General features: G+C 38.0%; 1 protein-coding gene across 1 annotated transcript in view; it reads left to right on the top strand.

The window, feature by feature from the left end:
* Positions 1 to 1,973: 1,973 nt before the first annotated feature.
* Positions 1,974 to 19,395, top strand: part of PIK3C2G (phosphatidylinositol-4-phosphate 3-kinase catalytic subunit type 2 gamma) — a 208,370-nt gene continuing 190,948 nt past the window's right edge. Inside the window, exons 1-4 of the mRNA XM_057428016.1 lie at positions 1,974 to 2,652; positions 7,299 to 7,381; positions 11,206 to 11,363; positions 14,561 to 14,672. Of these exons, the coding sequence (XP_057283999.1) occupies positions 1,993 to 2,652; positions 7,299 to 7,381; positions 11,206 to 11,363; positions 14,561 to 14,672 (1,013 nt within the window). The 5' untranslated portion in view covers positions 1,974 to 1,992. The remainder of the gene's footprint in view (positions 2,653 to 7,298; positions 7,382 to 11,205; positions 11,364 to 14,560; positions 14,673 to 19,395) is intronic.

Here is a 19,395-nt window from a genome sequence, read left to right as displayed (position 1 = left end):
GACCTTGCACTTGGCATGGTTAAACTTCATGAGGCTGGCACCAGCCCACCTCACAAGCGTGTCAAGGTCCCTCTGGATGGTATTCCTTCCCTCCAGTGTATCAACCAAACCACACAGCTTGGTGTCATCGGCAAACTTGCTGAGGGCACACTCAATCCCATTGTCCATGTCAGCAACGAAGATGTTAAACAAGACTAGTCCCAGCACCGATCCCGGACTGCTTAAGAAATGAGAACCAGAAGAAGTTGTAAATAAGGATAATTTCATTAAAAAAAAAATAATCTTACTGCAATGCTTATCATTTTTTTTCCTCCAAAAAAGGGTGTCGTCTTAATCATAATTAAGATAACAGGAGGTCACTCTGAGAGAAAGGTGCTGAGACTTTGAGAGTCATGCTTAGCTCAGCATTCAAAGTGATGTGCATCATTTTGGTTATCTGGTTATCTGGATTAGTGTTATTTCATACATGTGTTGTTTTTTTTTGTTGTGTTTTGTTTTTTTTTTTTTTCCCAGAATGGTTAAAGGTAACCTAAGCACACAACACGTGGAATTGCTAAGTTGAGCCCTTGAAAAAGTAGTTCAGCCTCTTGGAGATTTCATTTAATCCTATTTAACTTTCCATTTCTCTTCTCATTCCTCACTGTGGGTGACAGAAGCCTATGTCACCTAGAGTTTGACTTCAAATGAACCGAAAATAAAGTTATGATGAATACCTTCTGTTGTAATATAGATTTTCATTGCAAGGAGCTATTACCTAAAATAGTACAATATAGATCTTGGGGACATATTGGAAAAGCTGGTTTTGGAGTGTAGCTTTAGCAATTTCTAAGTGCACATTTATCTCAATAGCTGGTTGGTTTGGGCTTTTCTTTTCCTGTTAGGGAATTTTCTTTTTTTTGCAGCATTAAGTGAGATGTTTGTTTTTGGTTTTGTTTTGGTTTTTTTTTGTGGGATAAGGTATCCAACACAACTGTGTACTTTTTGTAGTACATTTTGTGTTTCAGGCCACATCTGTATCAGTAAATGAAACAGGCCAAGGCCTTGAGGGCAAGTAGCCCAGAATAGATTTTGGGTTTAGAACTAAACTCTCTTCCTATAAAAGATAGCCTCATGCCTACTGACAGAAGTCTCCAGTGCGTGCTGTCCATCTGAACCACAGGACTTCTTGGCACATACCAAAATCATATCAAGAAGTTTGCTAGTAACAGCATGAGTGATGATGAGTTTCTGCAGAAGCTCATGCATGCCCTTGCCTGTTAATTTACTAAAAAAGATACAGGCTTTGAAAATATGTCTGTTTTGAAAAATAAAACTAAAAAAAAAGTCTGTAGTTCATTTATTTATATTTGGTTTTCTTTACATATGCTATATCCAAGCATTTGGGATGTAGTGTTTCAAATATTAGGTGGAGAGCTATATCTTAAATATTCTTTGATTTAAATGATTACATTAGGATAAAAAGTGGTAGAATATGAAGACATTAAAGGCACAAAAGAAGAGGAAGATGTAAATGAAACTGCCACTAAAGTGATAATACAAAGCTTTCCTACCAGCTTGTTTTAGATGCCTGCATTGTGTGCTATACAAATGTAAAATTATTGATAATACTGAGATTTGCTACAATATTTGTTAGAATTAATATCTTATATTTAGATCAGTTATTTCAGATATTCTGTTGCTGCTATTTAGGAGTCCATAATAAGAATTTTTTATTATTATTTGATGATAATCATAAATATGTACTTGAATGAGGATCAGGCAAAAGACTTTTCAAGCTCCAGATTAAAAAAGCATTTCCACCATGTGGAGAAAGTTCTAAAGCAAGAAAAGACTAAAGAAATGTATTGCTTTCATTATACTAGATATTTTAGAGTTTAACTTTTATTCTGTGCTTCATTTCAGTGGGTATGTAGCTCCTGTTCTGAACATTACCCTTGACCTTGGAACTATTGTAAGACCTGAGGAGTAATAAGACTGAGAGAAGAATCAGACATGGCATACTCTGGGAGGCTGCCTTTCTCATACAATGAATTTGATGAAGGACATCCTGGGAACCAAGCATCTTACCCATTATACCATTCTGGTTCTGCTGGAGAGGTCAGCCTAGGATTTGATCGAATAATTGATGAAGTCAGCAATGAATATTTTTTTTATGGTTCATCACATTCACATCATCATGAAGAAATTTTTTTCCCATCAGATGTCTTTGGTCTGAATGTGCCTGACCAGCAGTTTTGTGGTCAGCCTCTAGTTGCTTATGGTGAGCTTTACCCTAGAAATCCTGTCTCTCACTGGCAACAAGGCACAGTGTCACCAGCAGTTGGCTTCAGGTCTTATTTACTGTCTGATTATGAAAACTTCTCTCTAGTGGATCCCTACCCCTACAGTCAAGAGAGAGAATTCTATGGAGGGAATAATTTAAGACCAGTCACAAATGTGTTTGATTCAAATGTGGAAAGAGGCAACACAAATCTGAATTTTCAGACAGGCTTTGATAACATAGATGCTCGAAGTCCCTTTTTCTTAGACAGCTATCCATTTGGACAAGAACTGAAAGATGAAAGTGGAAATGGAGAAGTTTGTTTAACTAACACTTCCAGAAGATGTGACATAGAGCCTACCTGGCCCAGCAGCTCTGGACATGACAGAGAGGTATTTAAATTTTCTCATATCAACAGTGCCTAAAGTTCTTGGTTCTTGTCTGTGTCCTTGCACTTTTTGTATTTGCTCAGGCTGATGCAACATGGATTAGAAGCACTTGATTTAAAGACACTATGAAAAATAAAACATTTAGGCCTTGTGTGGAAGCAAAAGCATTTTACACTAAAAGAGAATCTAGATTATGGTCTAGAATCCTCCAATGGGCTCATTTTGTGTCACATTGAACCATGCAACTGCCACAGAGAGCTAAGTACAGAAATGTAGAGTAAGATGTGTTTGAACGAGAGAAGATAACAAATCTTACGGTCTGATATGAGACCTGAGATTCAAAATAACAGTGCATTATCCTGAATCTGTTTTTCTGTTGAGCCAGACTATTGTCTCTGTGTCTAGTTTGGTTGACATATCCTGATCCTGAGAGAGAAAAATACTGTGTCCTGCCTTCATGTTCTGCATATATAATTATTTTCTAAAAATAGACAAATTTACTGTAACTGCAGAAGCTGGATCCTATAACGCAGACTGTCATCAGCTGTCTTTGTGAAACAAATGCTCTACCTTTTATTCCTCCTTCCATCAAGTGTTCTTAGCTCCATTCATGGTTTTGCAGTTTTTAATAATGATGTCAGGAAAATTATAAATCCCCCCTTTTCTCTAATCCTTGTTAGCATTCTGAATCATTACAGGAATCCTGAAATAGCCTACAGGATATCTCTGCATCTGCACCATGAATATTAAGTGACAGTTTAGGTTCACTTTCTGCTTTTAACCCCCAGTGATCATAGTATCATAACGTAAAAAGGAAGAGACACTTGAATGACTTGTGTTTATGTCTGTGAATAGGGAGAACTACAGAAGTAAACATATGCAGACCCAGACAGATGGGGAGGCAGGAGGGTAAATATATCTGAGGACAGGAACTCTTAAGACTAGTCCTGGGCACCACATTTTGGAAGTTCAGCAATGAATACAAAAGAGAAGGGGATGAATAGGTGGTGAGACAAAAGAGTGGTGTTGTTTTTTGCTTATGACAGGAAAACTAAAGCATAAGAAAACTAAAGCATCATGGTGAACAAGCCTTCTCATAAGAAAAGTAGAAAATAGTAGGATACAAATGAGCAGGAGGAGATTAAATTGTGGTATGGGAAGAAGAGGTGCTGGAGGAAGCAGACACAGAAGAACAGGCACAAATGCTTCTTTGACAGAGGAGGTAATTATAGGGAGGTAAGGGAAGAGATGAGTGATTCAAGGGTGACTACAGTCGAATGTGTGGAAGGATTTGATTAAGTCAGGCAAGTATTTGAGCAGTTTAGGTAGAAGAGGAAGATATGGGAGAGAGGAAAGAATTGATTTGTACCAGAAAAAACAGTGTGGTCACAGGAATTCCTTCAGGGAGAAACAGGCAAGTCAGGATAGAGAGCCAAGGCAAGGGGCTAGCAACTGAACCTTAAGATAGTAAGAAAGGGAAAATGAGAGTGAAAGAAAGGTGAGATAGGGAAAGGTAAAAAAAGCCTGTGAAGAAGTAACTCATTGCTACTGAGCTGGAAGTTCTGGAGAAGATAAGAAGGGCTGTGAGATGACAGGGCTAATGCAGAGTAAGACTGTCAGGACAGCTGGAAAAGTGGAGCACCACAGAAAAAGAAAGAAAATTAGCAAAGATTGGATTGATGAGGTCCAGGATGTGTAAATGATGCATCTGGGTAGTGGGAGGTGAGAACCAAGACTGCAGACAGAGCGAAATTCAAAGGATGCTGCAACATGGAAATTAACATCGAGATTGGTCATAGGTATGCAAAATGAAATGCTCAGATAGCTGAAATCATATTGTCATTCTGATCCGTAGCTCTTGGATGCAGTTGTATGGCCGTAGGCTTTATTTAATTTGTGCTAATCAAAATATGTCCACTGCAATAAAGGTAACATTAATTTTCTCCTGCCTTTTCATCACCAAGTTAGATGTTCCAAAATAATAAAGAAACTGTCTTCATAACATCCCTGTAAAAAGAGATTTATTTTCTCCATATTAGAAAGAAAACTGAAAAACAACCTATAAAGTATCAAATATATTTGGCTGCTCCATCTACGATATTTGGAATCTCATTTTTTTCAGAATAACTAGCAAAATTCACTTCTTCACCCAAACCCAATCATCAGACCAAACTTCATGATTTCAGTTTATGTGCTTCAGAAATAATAAATAAACAATTAGTATTTATATTTGGGAAGGATGGTTCAGGTGACTTGATCAGTAGCATAATGTGAGAAATCTATGGAAGTGAAAAGATAGATTCCAGTCATCCAGGGATGCACTGTCTTAGTTTATCACTGTTGTCATCAGTCCTCTCCATACAGAGCTCCTTTTTGCCATCCTTTAGTAATTATTTCATCACATTCATCTTTAAGCCATGAATTTGAGGATCCATACTCATGTCCTCATGGCCAATTAGCCTTTACCTGTATTGGCCATCTCCTTGCTTAATTACAATCTGTTCCTTGGGTTTTTTTTAGTTCCTAACAGTGGTTTTGGATCTTTTGATATCTTCAGTCCCATTCAATGCTGTGTCCCAGCTTCACCTTTTCTCACCTGTGGTCTGGTTTTCTCAGCTTTTTATTTATCCACTCTCTCTCTTTCTCCATGCCCTTTTCCAGGGCACTGTGCTTGCTCTGTAATGACAGAGCTGCAGGTGGGAAAGGAACCTTTTTTTGTTGCTGAAAGCTGCAGGTTTCCGGCCTTCCCTCCTGTGGGAGTCTCCACCACTGCTCCTGTAGGGTAAATTGTCTTTCCTTTGCAGCATAGGGCTTCAGTGATCCTTAGTTCTGTAGAGCCCTTGTCAATATTGTGTGGCTCCTTTTGGCTGTTCAACTTCTGCATCTCCTTCACTGCAGCCAGAGCACAGCTCCCACCAGCGAGGCCCCTGACATCCCCAGCCCCAGGGAGAGGCGCCAGGCAAGCCATGCAGCCAGAGACATGGGCTTAAATTCTTCCATCTGGAACATAGGGGTACATAGCACCCCAGGTGCAAACTTTCTAGAGCTTTGTCAATGTATCTTTTTGTAAAACTATCTACCCTGTGTAAGTGTGATCAGGAATGGGATTTTTTGTTATTGGTTTGGTTTTTTTTTTGCGTAGTGGGGCTTTTCATGACATCATAATCTGGGGAGGCCATTACTGTAATATAAATAATTTCTAAATAGTGAACCTTATTACTGTCTGCTGAAGTGAATTGTAAAGCAGATGTCTAACCAAGGTGGAATGAAATGAGCCAGTGGAGGTGCTATGTTTTCAGTGACTCCTAAAAGAGCTTTTTCAGCTGTCCGTAGAATCAGGGATGACAGACCACTGATTTGTATTGCTAAATTTAATTTCACTCTCTTATTTCAGCCCTCAGGCTTATTCATTGTTTTTCCTACCAGACATTTCAATTTTTCCTTCCACTGATGATGACCCCTTATTATCTTTACATTTCATAAGCATTCTCCTAAGGTTTCTGCTGTTGTGGTTAATGAAAGTACTACATATGATGAAACCCCAGACTGATGGTATCTATAAATGGTTTGTAGTTTTCGAGGTTTCTATTCTGGCATTGCTATCTCACCCCTAGCCAACTCCCAACAGACCTTTCATCTTTTATAGTCATCCTATCTTTTAAACTGTAACTCAAATTTCTCAGCCTACATTTTCTTATGCCTATTGTACTTCCTTGTTCAGGGAAAAAATCTCGAATTTAGTTTGTTATTTTTTTTTATAAATTTACATACTTGTATATACATTATTATTAAAATGATAAACCTTTCCACAACATCTCAGTTTCCTCTTCAGTGACATGTCATGACATTTTCATTTATTTCTTCAGTGACATTCATGACATTTTAAACCCCTTCTCTCTCTGAAGGGGTTTAAAAGTTGGTGTCTCAGGGGAACATTGTACATGTCTCTTTGTACAAGAATAGAATGGGCTTTCTTTCGGATGCAATGGTATTAAGCTCTTTCCTGGAGCTAATGTTGTGACTAAAGGGTACTATGGCAAACAGACAAGGGAGTACTTTGACCCAAAATAGTGGCTCAGACCTGTGCTCTCCAAGTTTAGAGAAATTATCTAGGGATTTTTCATGTTCAACAGAATACAGTGGTTTCCTGTTACCTGTTTTAGGGACTTACCTGGCAGGTTGATGGAGTTTGAAGGGATCCTGAGATTCCTTCCAGAGCAGAAAATGTGAAAATAAGGATTAAAACTCACTGCACCATAAGCTTCATTTAGTCCCTTCTCCCTTTTGTAAACTAGGCATGCATCTTCTGCATTTAGAGTGCAGACACAGGTGAATTTTGAAAGCTTTGTCTGCCCTTCCTTACATTCTGCACGGGGGGGGGGGGAGGATAAAAAATCATTAAACCCAGGGTAGTTGATTCTTTGTGACTTTGTGTTTTTTTGCTGAAAGCATTTAGAGTGCAGTCAAAATGGTCAATAGTCAAAAGCTATTTGTGCTTATTTTGGAGCTCCATCAAGTCAGGGGAAGGATAATAAGGTATGAAAGTTCTCATGGAGGCAAATGCAATGTTAGTTTTATGCTGCTTCAGCTTCTGTTATGATCTAAATAACTTAGCTCTGTTCCTTCTGGTGTCTTTCTGGTATTTTTAGGCTACAGGTTGGTCCATCCAGCTGGCTGAAACAAATCAAGGAAGTAATGAAAACACAGTTGCTTTTTGCAATGCAGTGGAGAAGTAAGTAATGAAAAAAACTGTATGTTGTGTCCGTCTGAGGTGGAGCTAATTTTCCCCCTAACAGCTCTCCGAGTGCAGTGATTTGTACTGGTGTACTGTATAGCTGGAAAGGTGTTGGTAACACACCGGTGTTTTGGCTACATCTGAGCCTTGCAGCAGTGCATCAAACTTTCTTTCCATTAATTCCTCTTCACCAGTAGGCTGTGGGTGGGTGAGATCTTGGTAAGGGACAGGGCCAGCACTGCTAGCTCAAACTGACCAAAGGGATATTCCAAACTATATGATGTCTGCTCAGCAATAAAAGCTCAGGGAGTGGGGGTAGATGGTGGCACAGTAAGTTGCTATTACGAAGATTTTCTTCTGGAACAGCTGCTGCATGTACTGAAGCCCTACTTTGCAGAAAGTGGGCTGGACACAAAATCATAGAATAGTTAGGGGTTGGAAAGGGCCTTAAGATCATCTAGTTCCAACCTCCCTGCGATAGGCAGGGACACCACACACTAAACCATGTCACCCAACATCCCCTGCTGATGGGAAGTAGAGAATAAATCTTTTGTTTTCTTTTGCTTCTCTGCATGGTCTTTGCTTTTGGTTTTCTTGGTCTTATTCCCCCTTTCCCCTTTTCTTCATCCTTTTGAGGAGTTGAATGGGAGTGTCATGATGGACACCTGGTGTCCAGCCAATTCAACCCACCACACCATGCATTCTGGAACAGAGCCATAATTCTAGTACCTACTTAAAAATGAAATGCTCCTAATTTTGGTTTAAAAATTAAAATTCACAAGGTAATGTTAATTCCAAAAAATATTTTCTCCCTTACCAGTTCCTTTTATCAGTGACAAGTACACTTAACTCTTCAGTGTTGATGGTTTATAGTGTGTGAAACTTAAGTTCAATTACCTGCCATTGTCTTGGACAATATTAGTGCCTGTATAGCTCAGAGCAGGAAGAAATCATTGGAGGGACTGACTGGCAGGGAACAGAATTACTACATGCTGTCATGATGACAAATCAGACTTAACAAGGGGCAGAAAGTCCTTTAATTATTGTTTACCATTACAGGTAATAGCATAGCTTAATGGGATAGAACTTTTTTTACTTAATCTTCTTTGGAAAAAGCAATTGTGTTGAAATCCAAGAATGCTTAAACATGCAGGGTTTTAGACCATCTGTGCAGATTCCTTTTTTTTTTGGTTAGGTATTCAGCAGTCACACTATGAAGTTGTTAGCACAAATGCATACTTTTTACCCCAGCAAAGTGTTTGGAAAATGGAATGCTGGGTTGTTTGGGTTTTTGTTTTTGTTTTTTACTTACTTTCTTTGTGTATTTCTTAATGGAACTGAAAGAAAAATCAAGTTTGAAGTTACCCTGAAATTAACAGTGACTCTATTATATATTCATATGGGGTGGATGGATGGTCAGCTTCTAAAACATACTTATTCACATACATCTCAGTTTCCTTTTTTTCCTCACAGTTCATCAGACTGAACTCTAACCCAATTCTACTAACATCAGATGCATGAAGGCGCATTCCACATAATGGGATATTCACTTTATTTTAATGTTCAATATGATACATTTAACTTTTCACTCTGATTATAGCAAAAAAATAATAGAATTAAGTCATTCCTGTTTTGCAATAACTAGTGAGTATCACTAGCAAATGTTCTTAAACAGAAAATAAGAGCAACTTTTGCTTTTCTTCTATCATATAAATTTGAAAACATTCCTAGGACAAAATGTCACAAGCAAGCAAAAGACAGCAAAAGTCATAGATTTGTAAATAACGTATTCAGTCTTGCCAAATGATCATCCTTTGAGTCACAAAGAATCCCAATAACTGGCTGTTTATCAGGTTACTTCTGCAACCATGGACATAGCCTATAGTGAACGTTCATCCACGGGTAGCTTTCTAAAGTGAGTTTGATAACAGAAGATGCCAAGTTGGTAGCCTTAGGGTTCAGTGCTGCAAAATACAGTTTCCTCCACCTCCTACTGACTCCAGGGGTGTGCTTTGCACTGCAGAGAAATTGTGAAATGCTGTGAAATAACAAATCTCTCTAAATGTTAGTACTTTCCTCATACACTGAGTTGTTGCAGCACAGAAAGGAAGCAGCACAAGATTTTCTTAATGAAATAATTGTGTAGTACTTCAGTTATGCCATGAAAGACCTAACCTTTCAGAATGTTGTGATGGACACGTTTCACTCACCTGCTCAGGCCAGGTGCCCTTTAATCACTTAAAACCAACAGATGGTCAAAATGAGCAACACTTTCTGAAACTGAATGCATCTTTATTTGAAATGCGTAAAAAACAAATTTCTTTATGCACATTATTCTAAAATACAGTGTGTGGGCAGGGAAGGGGATGAGGTTTGCTTAGTTTTGGAATGATTGCCAGAAAGTTCAGGAGGTGATTAGTGCCCTGTGTGTGTATGTAGCCCATTAATCTGATGCTGGAGAAAGAGTAGTGAAGTTTCCAGTCTTATTCAGTCCTTGGCCTTCTTACAGAAACAAGTTACAAGAGTGAATTTTGTGATAAGGGAAAGCTTTATGTGTATCTTGCTCGCAAAGAAAATAGACTGACAACGGCTACATAGGTCACCAAAGTAGCCTCTGTAATATAATGATTTTTTACTGTAAGTATAAATCTATCTCATACTGAAGGTATTGTCAAGCCTCATTTCCTTCTACCCCACTGAAACACCATGCCCCCTGGCTTTTCAATATAAGAAATGGGCTGCTTCATTAGATTATTAATTTTGGAAGCCTAGGCTTTTTTTTTCCTTCTCATGCTATAGAAATACATGACATAAAACAGTAGTTCATACCGTTGTTCAAGAGAGTTGGGCAGCAGCCCTGAGGCAGAAGGTAACATAGTGATGAAGAACTTTATGCAAGAGAACTATGGCTCAAAATACACTGTAATCAGAGATGATATAAAGTGCTGCCAACTCAGAAGCTGCAAAATGCTGCTTGAACTAACAAACAAATAAAGAATGCAGTATGTTTAGTACAGGATGTTTGAGTTAGCTGCTAAAATATTCAGGCCAGTTAGTGAAATGTAAAGCTTCATCTGGACCAATATGTACCCATACCTGCAGCTGTAAAGTGTATTTGCTTAAAAAGCAAGTTTAATCTCAGATGACAGGCATAATACCTGCAACGAATGTTCATTAGAAAATGGTACCCCAGGAGGAATTAGTTTCTGCAGGTCTTCGGTAATTGGAAGAAGGAGGGGCAATATATTTTATAGGTAATGGTATATCAGAGGGACTCAATGACTGTAATAGTTATTGCTCTCTACAGGCATTTACATAAATACCCAGGGTTTTAGTAATGAGGATTTCAGATTGGATTCTAGAGCACTGTGAAAATAGGGACTTCTTGCATAGAAAGCGTGTGCCTGTATTCATTTTGACCAGCTGTCCTAGTCTCAGCTGTCTCCGTACATGCTCTTGGTTAGTTTTATGTCAAAACTCTCCAAGTACATATTTGAGCTGTCTTATTTCTACTGTGCTCAGTGGACACTGAAGTCTGTGTTTAAACTCCTTTTGACTTCACTGAGGTCAAGTTCATGAAGATTTTGCTGATGGTTTTCCCACATTAGTAGGATGTAGTTATATGGATTCTATCTGATCTGCAGTTATCTCACTAAGTTTGAATTGCTACCATTTTACCCTCCTTTTGCGCAAAATTTTATTCCTGACAGCTCTCTATGTACTGTGTGTCAATGGTATCTTGTAGATTTCTTGTTTTGTTCTTAGGAGAGTTCTGAAATGCGCACTTATTTAGACATCATTTTATCACATGTTCTTTTCAGAATAAGGAATGCCAATCCTGCTTTTGACTTGAAGACAAACACTGGGAAAATCTGGAGTGTTGCAACAAAGTTCCCCAACCATATCCTTGGTGAATCAAAATTCAGAATCAGCATTTGGACAGGTTCTTCACCACATCCTCTGCTTCTTACACCACGTGGTAAGTGATTGAGGTGTTCATGTCCTTCCACTATTCAGTTTCATGGAGATGATAAAAAAAAAATCATTTGTTATCTGGAAATATGCTTGGAGAGCAAGCCTTATGTGAGCCTTGAGTACGTACTTTGTCAAATATGGTCACTATATTTGCTGTAAAATTAAAATCCTGTTAAATATCAAGCTTTGTTAATGTGTAGATCTCTCTTTAATCAGAACTGGGATCAATTCTGGCAGTCTCAAACAGGCCATCTTTCAGGCTTGGATCCAGAAGGAATTTGAGCTTTTGCCTAATTTAAAGTGTAGGAGTAGTCCCCATGTAGTTGCAGAACTTTTTACAGCTTTGACTCTATTTCTGAATCCAAGACTTAGAGTCTATAGTTGCTAAGACTCCTCTGCACCCAGGGTTATATACAGGTCAGGGAAAGTACATGCTGGTCAAAATATGAAAGGAGAAATTCCAACTCTGTGAGAAGAAAATAATTAAAAATTGGTGGTGGACTCACCATCATTGGAGGTTTTTAATGTCTTACAGGACAAAACCCTGAACAAGCTGGTCTGAATTCAGTGTTGACCTTCCTTTGGGGAGGACACTGGCTGTGTGAGGTCTTTCAAACCTAAATTATTCTGTCACTAGTGACTGTGGGAAGGTGCCAGTGCTCCTGTGCATTATGTATTATGCTGAATGGGAGAATCTTTGATTCCAGCTCTGGTAATTTTCACTTTTCAAGGCAGATATACAAAAATGAAGTGAATTACATCCTCTTCCCCCTCTCTTCTTGTGCTGCTTCATTAAGGGATGGTCTTTTTTTTTTTTTCTGCTTATGAATAATTTTTTCACTTGTCAAGAAATTATTTGGCTGTTAGCAGGCTAAGTGTTAGTTTGACAGGTTCAAAGCTGAAAATCCAGAGATTTACAGAATGTCAGTCAACATATATATATATGCATCTTTTAAGTATTTTCGTAAATATCTGTTTATTCATACAAGTTTAGTTGCTTGATTTGGCGCTTACTGGAAACACAGTTACTGGAAAGCCTGGAAAATAGTAGGCTGTATCATCTTAAACTAACATTTTGTGGATACTATGGAGAAAAGGACCAAAGATCTTGGACAATTGGTCCAGAAGGCAGTATTCCCATCACTTATGTCAGCTAGGCAAGGGATCTACACTGAAGTTCCCTGTAATGCATATGTTTTACCATATAGGTGTCATTTACACTACAGATCGTTCAATTTTCAGTCTGCTTAACTTATTCACAGAAGTGCTTTAGAAGGCACATCTAAAACTGAAGGGCGTATAAGAAACGCTCCCTATCTAAACTTGTTTACAGACAATCTAAACAATTACATATAGTTGAAGTGGGGGAGGAAGTGCACTCTTTTGCCCCATATAATACAAAGAATTGTTCAGTGATGCAAAAACAATTGGCAGAGTAAGGAGAGAAAAATATGTTTATGGGTGAAAATTAATAATACTAGTTTCAGGTTTTGTCCAATGAGTGACTTGAGAAAGGTGCATGTTAAAATTTTAATTCAAGATTCTGTGCCATTTTCTTCTTTGAGTGTGTATAAATTTAGCAAATAGTCACTGCAGTTTACATGTCAAACCTCCCGTGACGAGTCACTTAAAACAGAGAGTTGTCACAGTGCTAGATGTTTGAACTGGTAAAAAATGTTTAATTGAATTGGCTTTCAAGGCAAAAGAAAAATGGGTTTGCAAAGAAAATTAGATTTTTCTGAGGGAACTTTTGAATCCATTGATGCATTTGCTTTTCCCTGGGGAAGAGCAGACCAAAGCAAAAACCAAGCTAGCTGTGGTAACCAACTCTGGTTTAATTCAGCTTTGGTTTTGTCACAGTCCCCTCCTCTAGAAATGTCAACTGTTGTCTGAAGCTGTTTTCAGGATCACATCCACAAAATTTCCAGACAAAAACAGTTTTGCATTTTTTGGTTTTGTTCTAAAATAATAGCAACTCTGAACCAGATTTGCTGTAGGCAACTGGGTAATTCAAGACACCATTAAAAGTCATGAAACTGGTTGGTTAGGCTCAGTTTAAACTAGTTGTCTAAACCTGGAGCAGTGTAAATTAGTCAACACACAAATCTGTGTTATGTGTTTAGTTTCTGAGTATGTGTAGGTAGCTTCCATTTTTATATGAAAAAGTTCACTTAAAGCTACTAGTAAGAGCTCTTGCAGCCGGTAATTATGAAGCAATGAAGAATTACCATGAATTGAATAAATGAAAGGAAAAAATACTCTGGCTTTACTGTTACCAGCTACAGACAATGAGATTGCCTAAGAACTGTGGAGGGAGTCCAGACTTTATTTTGTGTTGTAAAACCATCTCGGTACATCACCTGAAGAGCCAGTTCTTTTTTCTGCTAGAGAAAGGCATCTCGGACTTGCAGCATCAGTGCTTGTGCAATACACTCTACATTGCTCTAAAGACCAAACTTAGACATGTTTGCAATTTGACTGCCAGATTATGCAGCTATTCTTTTCCATTTTTAAGCTGTTTCCATTCTCCTAAAATGGACAGAGAGGAGGTGTATTTGGTAAGGTTGGAAAATGACTTAAAAGCTCAAGTAGTGCTTAAAATAATTCTCAAAATTCTAGAATATTTTTGAACAGCAGATTGTGCAAACTGACATAACACTTCTTTATATATATAATATGTAATAATATGTAATTGAGATATTTCTACATAGTTATGCCTATACATAATATTAAATAACACTCATACTATATTGTATATATAAAATGCACCTGAGCATTTATTTCTTGGTTATGGCTAAAAAGGTGGCACAGTAGAAACAATAGCAAGTAAAATTCTAGAGCCTTCTTGTTTCATGAACAGCGTCAACTTTTGCATCAACCCACATGGGAATTGTACCAAGATATTAATCAGAAAAAAAAAATAAAAAAAAAAAAAAAGCCATTTTTCTCTTCCTTTCTGTTTAGCAGTGTATTAGGTAGCAAATGTGTCATTTCTTCTAAATGGACAAAAATGGACGTAGCTTCTGTAACGTGCTGTAAAGTATTCGAAGAAAAAAATCAGGTGTGGCTTGATCTAATTCCTCTTGATGGAGCTAGTCTGCAGCAGTAGTCAGGAATTGTAAATAAATTCTTTGCTCAAGTATCTATCCTGGAATTCTCTAACAAGCTATTATTAATTTTTCTTGCTATCTTTATTTATAGCTGGTTGTATCACTCGTGCCTTAATTGTAGAGATCCTCCAATGCACTAATCGATACCCAGTCCAGGAGGAATACCTTCTAGGTGTTTGTGGGTCTGATGAATTCTTACAAAAGTAAGTATCTTATTAAGAGTTGGTATTGAGTATGTATTGTGTAATATAAGCTGTGCTCTGCTTACGTGCCATGTAAACACAACCGTAGGGAGATTTAGGCTTTTATGTACCAAACAATGCATAGTTTCTGAAACTCCCAGAACACACAATACTTGAGTTTTACAAAGAGGATGGCGTGCTCTAGTGCGAGGATTCAAATCCTGGCTCCTTAGATAAGATTCATGCAGCCTTGAATAATTTGTTTCACTCTGTTGCCCTTCTGGTCTTTCACATCTATAATAGGAGGATGCTGCGACTTCCAGTATCTCACAGGAGGGTTATAAGCATGAGGGGGGTATGCATATCCTCAAAGGGAGAAATCACCAAAGAGAGGAGAAACAGTATTATACAGATGCACAGCAGGTGATTTTTCTTCATACCCAGTTTCAACAGTAGTAAAGCAAATGAAGTCAGCACTTCGGTGCTGACTACAAGTTGACTAAAAACACATTATACATACAAACAGGTCTTGCTGAATGTATGTAGTCTACAAGAAAGGAAGTAAATGCTCTGGTTTGCATTAATTCAAGCAAAATCTTGTGGTAAAAGCACTACTGGACTCAGGTAGTTGTTTCTTGCCCTCTGGCAGCTTAAATTCAGCTGTCAGCAAAAGTGAGCAGATTTTGTGTTGAAACAGCTGAAGTGCAGGCTCTTGTCAGCTGTGCTGTAGCACTGGTGACTTTCAGCAGAAGGGGAGAAGTTGGCAGTTCTCTGTGTAACATGTTACGCTGGCACTGCAGGAGTCACAGCTCATCTGTTAGAGACATAAAAAGCGTTAGATAAAATAGTGTACATCTGTAATGGAAAGGGGAATCTTCAGAAGCAGTCGTATTTGCAGTATAGTGTAAAGGTTACCTAAACTAGCCCAAAGAAAGTCAGCTTGATTAATGAAACTAATGCAGTTGTGAGAAGCAAGTGTCACACTGTAAATTAACTTTGTTCTATACCCAGCTTGGACACTTGTACTCTTACACAGGCCAAATGTTCAGATGTTTGTGATGAATTATGCTTTGCAACTAAAGATGGGAACTTCAATATTTCTAAGCTTGCTCTTCACTTGTTCAAATCTCCATAAAGCAGGAGCTGGTACAGCAGAGCACTATGTGAAGCATTTACAGCACTAGAACCACTGAGCAGAGAATCAGGTCATACACAGATCTCCTAATTATATAAAAGGCCAGGGTTTTTTTTGTTTTTTTTTTTTAATTGTTGTTGTTGTTGTTTTCAAGACTTTCTTCTCGTTTCAAACTAATTACTGAAGAAAATGGGAATAATGAGTCACTGAATTGACGGTGAGCTCAGTGTGTTTCAGTACAGTATACAGTGTGTTGTAAACAGTTATATTTTCACTGTTGGGGAGAACACATCAATAGTGGACTGTTTAAATTCTGGCACTTGCAGAATCTCTGCACGTCTCATTAGCAGTGAAACAAGTCAGTAATGTTCTTCACTTTTTTTGCTTTGCTCCTGCACTGTCATGCAGAAAGCAATGAGCTGCACTTCTGGCCTTAGCAGTTTGTAATTCTGTGCTGCGCAGTGATTCCAGCTCTCTTTCTTCTGTGTCCTCATCAGAGTCCTGTATCAAATTTGAAGCTCCAGACCATAATGATCCCTTGGGTAGCTTAACCCAGCCTTTGGAGTAGCCTCAGGGTGAGATTTTTCCTGTGTTTGGGCTATCTTTTACTGCAAATTGCTTTCCTAAAGATGTTTCTAACAGAATGATTTGAGGTACTTGTGCAGGATTCTTCCCCAGAAGAGTATTTGGAAATCGTTCAGTGATGAAAACCTGCAGAAGTTCCCCTAATTATGCGACAGCAAAGGGAATAAATATGTTGTCGCTTCTGCTTTATTATAATCCAGAAAAAACTAAAGTGAAGCCAAAATGGTGATATGATGAATTGTTCTCACCAGAGTGTTTTAGTGAACCAGACTACTTTGTGAAGATCTGTCAAAATCTTTCTTTTACTCTTATGTTGACTATATTAATGAGCACTTCATCCTGCCTCCTGCAGCAGCACCTGAAAGACTGGAATCCATTTAGCTTTGAATTAGATTGGGGAAAAAAATACTTGTATACTAAGGACCATTACACTCAGCACCACAAGATTTCACCATCCGTTATTCCCTTCTTATGGAGATATCCTTGAGTTTACGTCCTGTCTGACTCACAAGAAGAGTATCAGTTTCCAAATATCCAAATTTTAACAAAACAGAAGGCTGCATGTAGACTGCAGGTCAGTCCTAACTAATAGAGCCATCTGTGAAATTCTGATTTATAATCTCATTTGGTTTCTGGTTTTAAGTTTATTTTGTTCACTGATCAGAAATCCTGGCCTTGCTTCTATCTGCAAGTTTCTTTTTCCTTCTTATGCTTCCTTTTCCTTCAGGGTTTTCTTGCAGTACCTGTAGAAGCTATCAGGATTCATTGCCACCTTGTCCCTTCCCCTTCTTCTATTGTAAGGCATACGTTACTAACTACCCCAGTTAGTTGCTGCAGTTTGTTTTTTAGATTTCAGTGTAAGTGCACATAGAGGCAGAACCCTGTCTGAAAGACAGAGACTCCTTGAAGGAAAAGAGGAGTAAACCCCATATTTGTGTCATCAATTTTTACCACTATTCATAGAATTTTCTGATTTTCATGTGCATCCCTAAACTCTCCTTCTCTGGGTTTCCCAGCTGTGGGTATACTCTCCACTGTCTTATCCTTGTGCTGTTCATGATAATCTTTTATTTCTTGGAGGGCCATCTGCTGTTTCTAAAAATTCTTTGCTTTATCATCCCATCATCCAGACCTTCTGCATCTACCTTGATAATCCTGCTCTCACACTTTCCTGTCTTTTGTAAAATTTAGAATAGATGCTCCTAAAAATGATGCCTCTTAATGAAAGATGTTATATGCAAATAAATTAAATTGAGTTTAAGCAGCTTGTGTCAAATAACTCCTAGCTCTCAATGCCAGCAGCAAGACAAAACCAACCCATCTCATGTGACAACAATGAATCAATCCATTTAGACATTTTTTGCCTTTAGAACTACAGACCACAGACTCGGGGCATCCTGAAACACATAATAAAACAAGGTACATGGGTGTATTATAAGGATACAGGGCAGTCTATTTTTTTTTTTTATTATTTATTGTTTTATTAATCTGTTTGCAAAAGGTTCCAGTAATGCAGAACCAGCAAAGTAATGAAGTCCGAGGATATTTATAAGTTTTCTTCTAAACATCCTTTCTTTCTTTTTTTTTTTAATAAGGCATCAGATATTGTAAATGATCTTTTGTGCTATGTGGTTGTAATTCCATCCATGCTCTATCATATTGTAATTTGTGCAGTTACCTTACTGCTTTGCAGTTTAGCCAACACGGTAAGCAGGGGTATAGAACAGAAGAGTCTGAATGCTTATTATTTCTGCTCACATGCTTACTGATGACACGTTTTTGCCTTACTAATTCTATTCTCTGAGAATTGAGACCTAAGTAAAAACTTGTTTTCACTCAAAGTGAAGTTTAAGCTATTAATTATAGGCTGGGCAGGGTTCTGTTCATGCAGACTTGGATTGTAAGAAGCAAGCACCTTCTGGATGAATATGTTCTTTGTAAAAAATAAACTTCATTTTCTCTTGTCACTGCATATTAAGTTTCTCATTCAGAAACAATGCTCAGCTGAGTCCTTAAAAAAAAAGTCTGATTGAACTGTATTAGGATTTGGAGCTTATAGCACATCAGAGAACATTGCTGAGGGGAAGCAAAATCATCTAGTGGTGAGGGAGTCTTCAGAGACTGACAGATTTTCCATTGCTCTTCTTCTGATGTATTGTGGGACCACAGGCAAGTCACTTTACTTTGACTAGTTCATTAGCATGGCTCTTAAAGACAAACACTGCCTTTTACTTTGTCTTTTATCATGGCATTCTCATGAAAGCTGTATTCTCCACATAGTAATTCCAGCAAAAAATATGGGCAAACTGTTAATAATGTTGTAGCATTTTTATTTGTGTTTCCTTTACAAAGCTTGGAGCAATGTAAACAAGTTACTAATAATCCTGCTATTCTCCAAAGGGGCTATATTACTTTTATCTTAGTAGTACAGCTATAGTAGCAGATCCACATAGTGTGTTACAGCCTGGGGTATGGCTAAAAGGTAGTCTGTCAATCTATGGCAAAGCTGTATCTCTGTTTCTTGTAGTTCACCTTTCATCTAGAGCAGGTTTCCACATTTATGAGTCATTAATTAATTTTGTCTAGTCTCCTGTGTCACAATTCCTGTCACAGTTTTTCTCTTTTGTACAAATAAAATCCACTCATGGAGTCAACTGTATCCCAGTACTTCTGACTGCAGTGTTTCAGGCAGCACAGATACGTCACTAAAGGATATGATGATGTGTAGTACCTGCCTGACACAAAACTAACATAAACCACTAGTGTAAACGTAGTTATAACCACAAACTTCTGTTAGTGTATCTTGTTTCACTTGGAAACATGATGACATGGAATAGTTATACTTGGAAAATATGGGGTTTGTACATTTCTGGTACAAAATTGTAAGTACAGAGGAGAGTATAGCTATATCACCTTTCCTAAGGGTGAAGTTAAGGGAGAATGGAAAGATCGGGAATAATAGTTGGGTAAAAGGTGAAAAAAAAGGTATGAGGCAGTTCTAAATGTTACAAGGATTATGGGAAA

Source organism: Pezoporus wallicus, unplaced genomic scaffold (assembly GCF_028554395.1).
Source record: "Pezoporus wallicus isolate ANWC-B61680 ecotype Strahan unplaced genomic scaffold, APGP_CSIRO_Pwel_v1 contig_2908, whole genome shotgun sequence".
NCBI classification, from domain to species: domain Eukaryota; kingdom Metazoa; phylum Chordata; class Aves; order Psittaciformes; family Psittacidae; genus Pezoporus; species Pezoporus wallicus.
The sequence above is the reverse complement of the archived record's forward strand: the minus strand, read 5'-3'. Positions and strand labels throughout refer to the sequence as shown.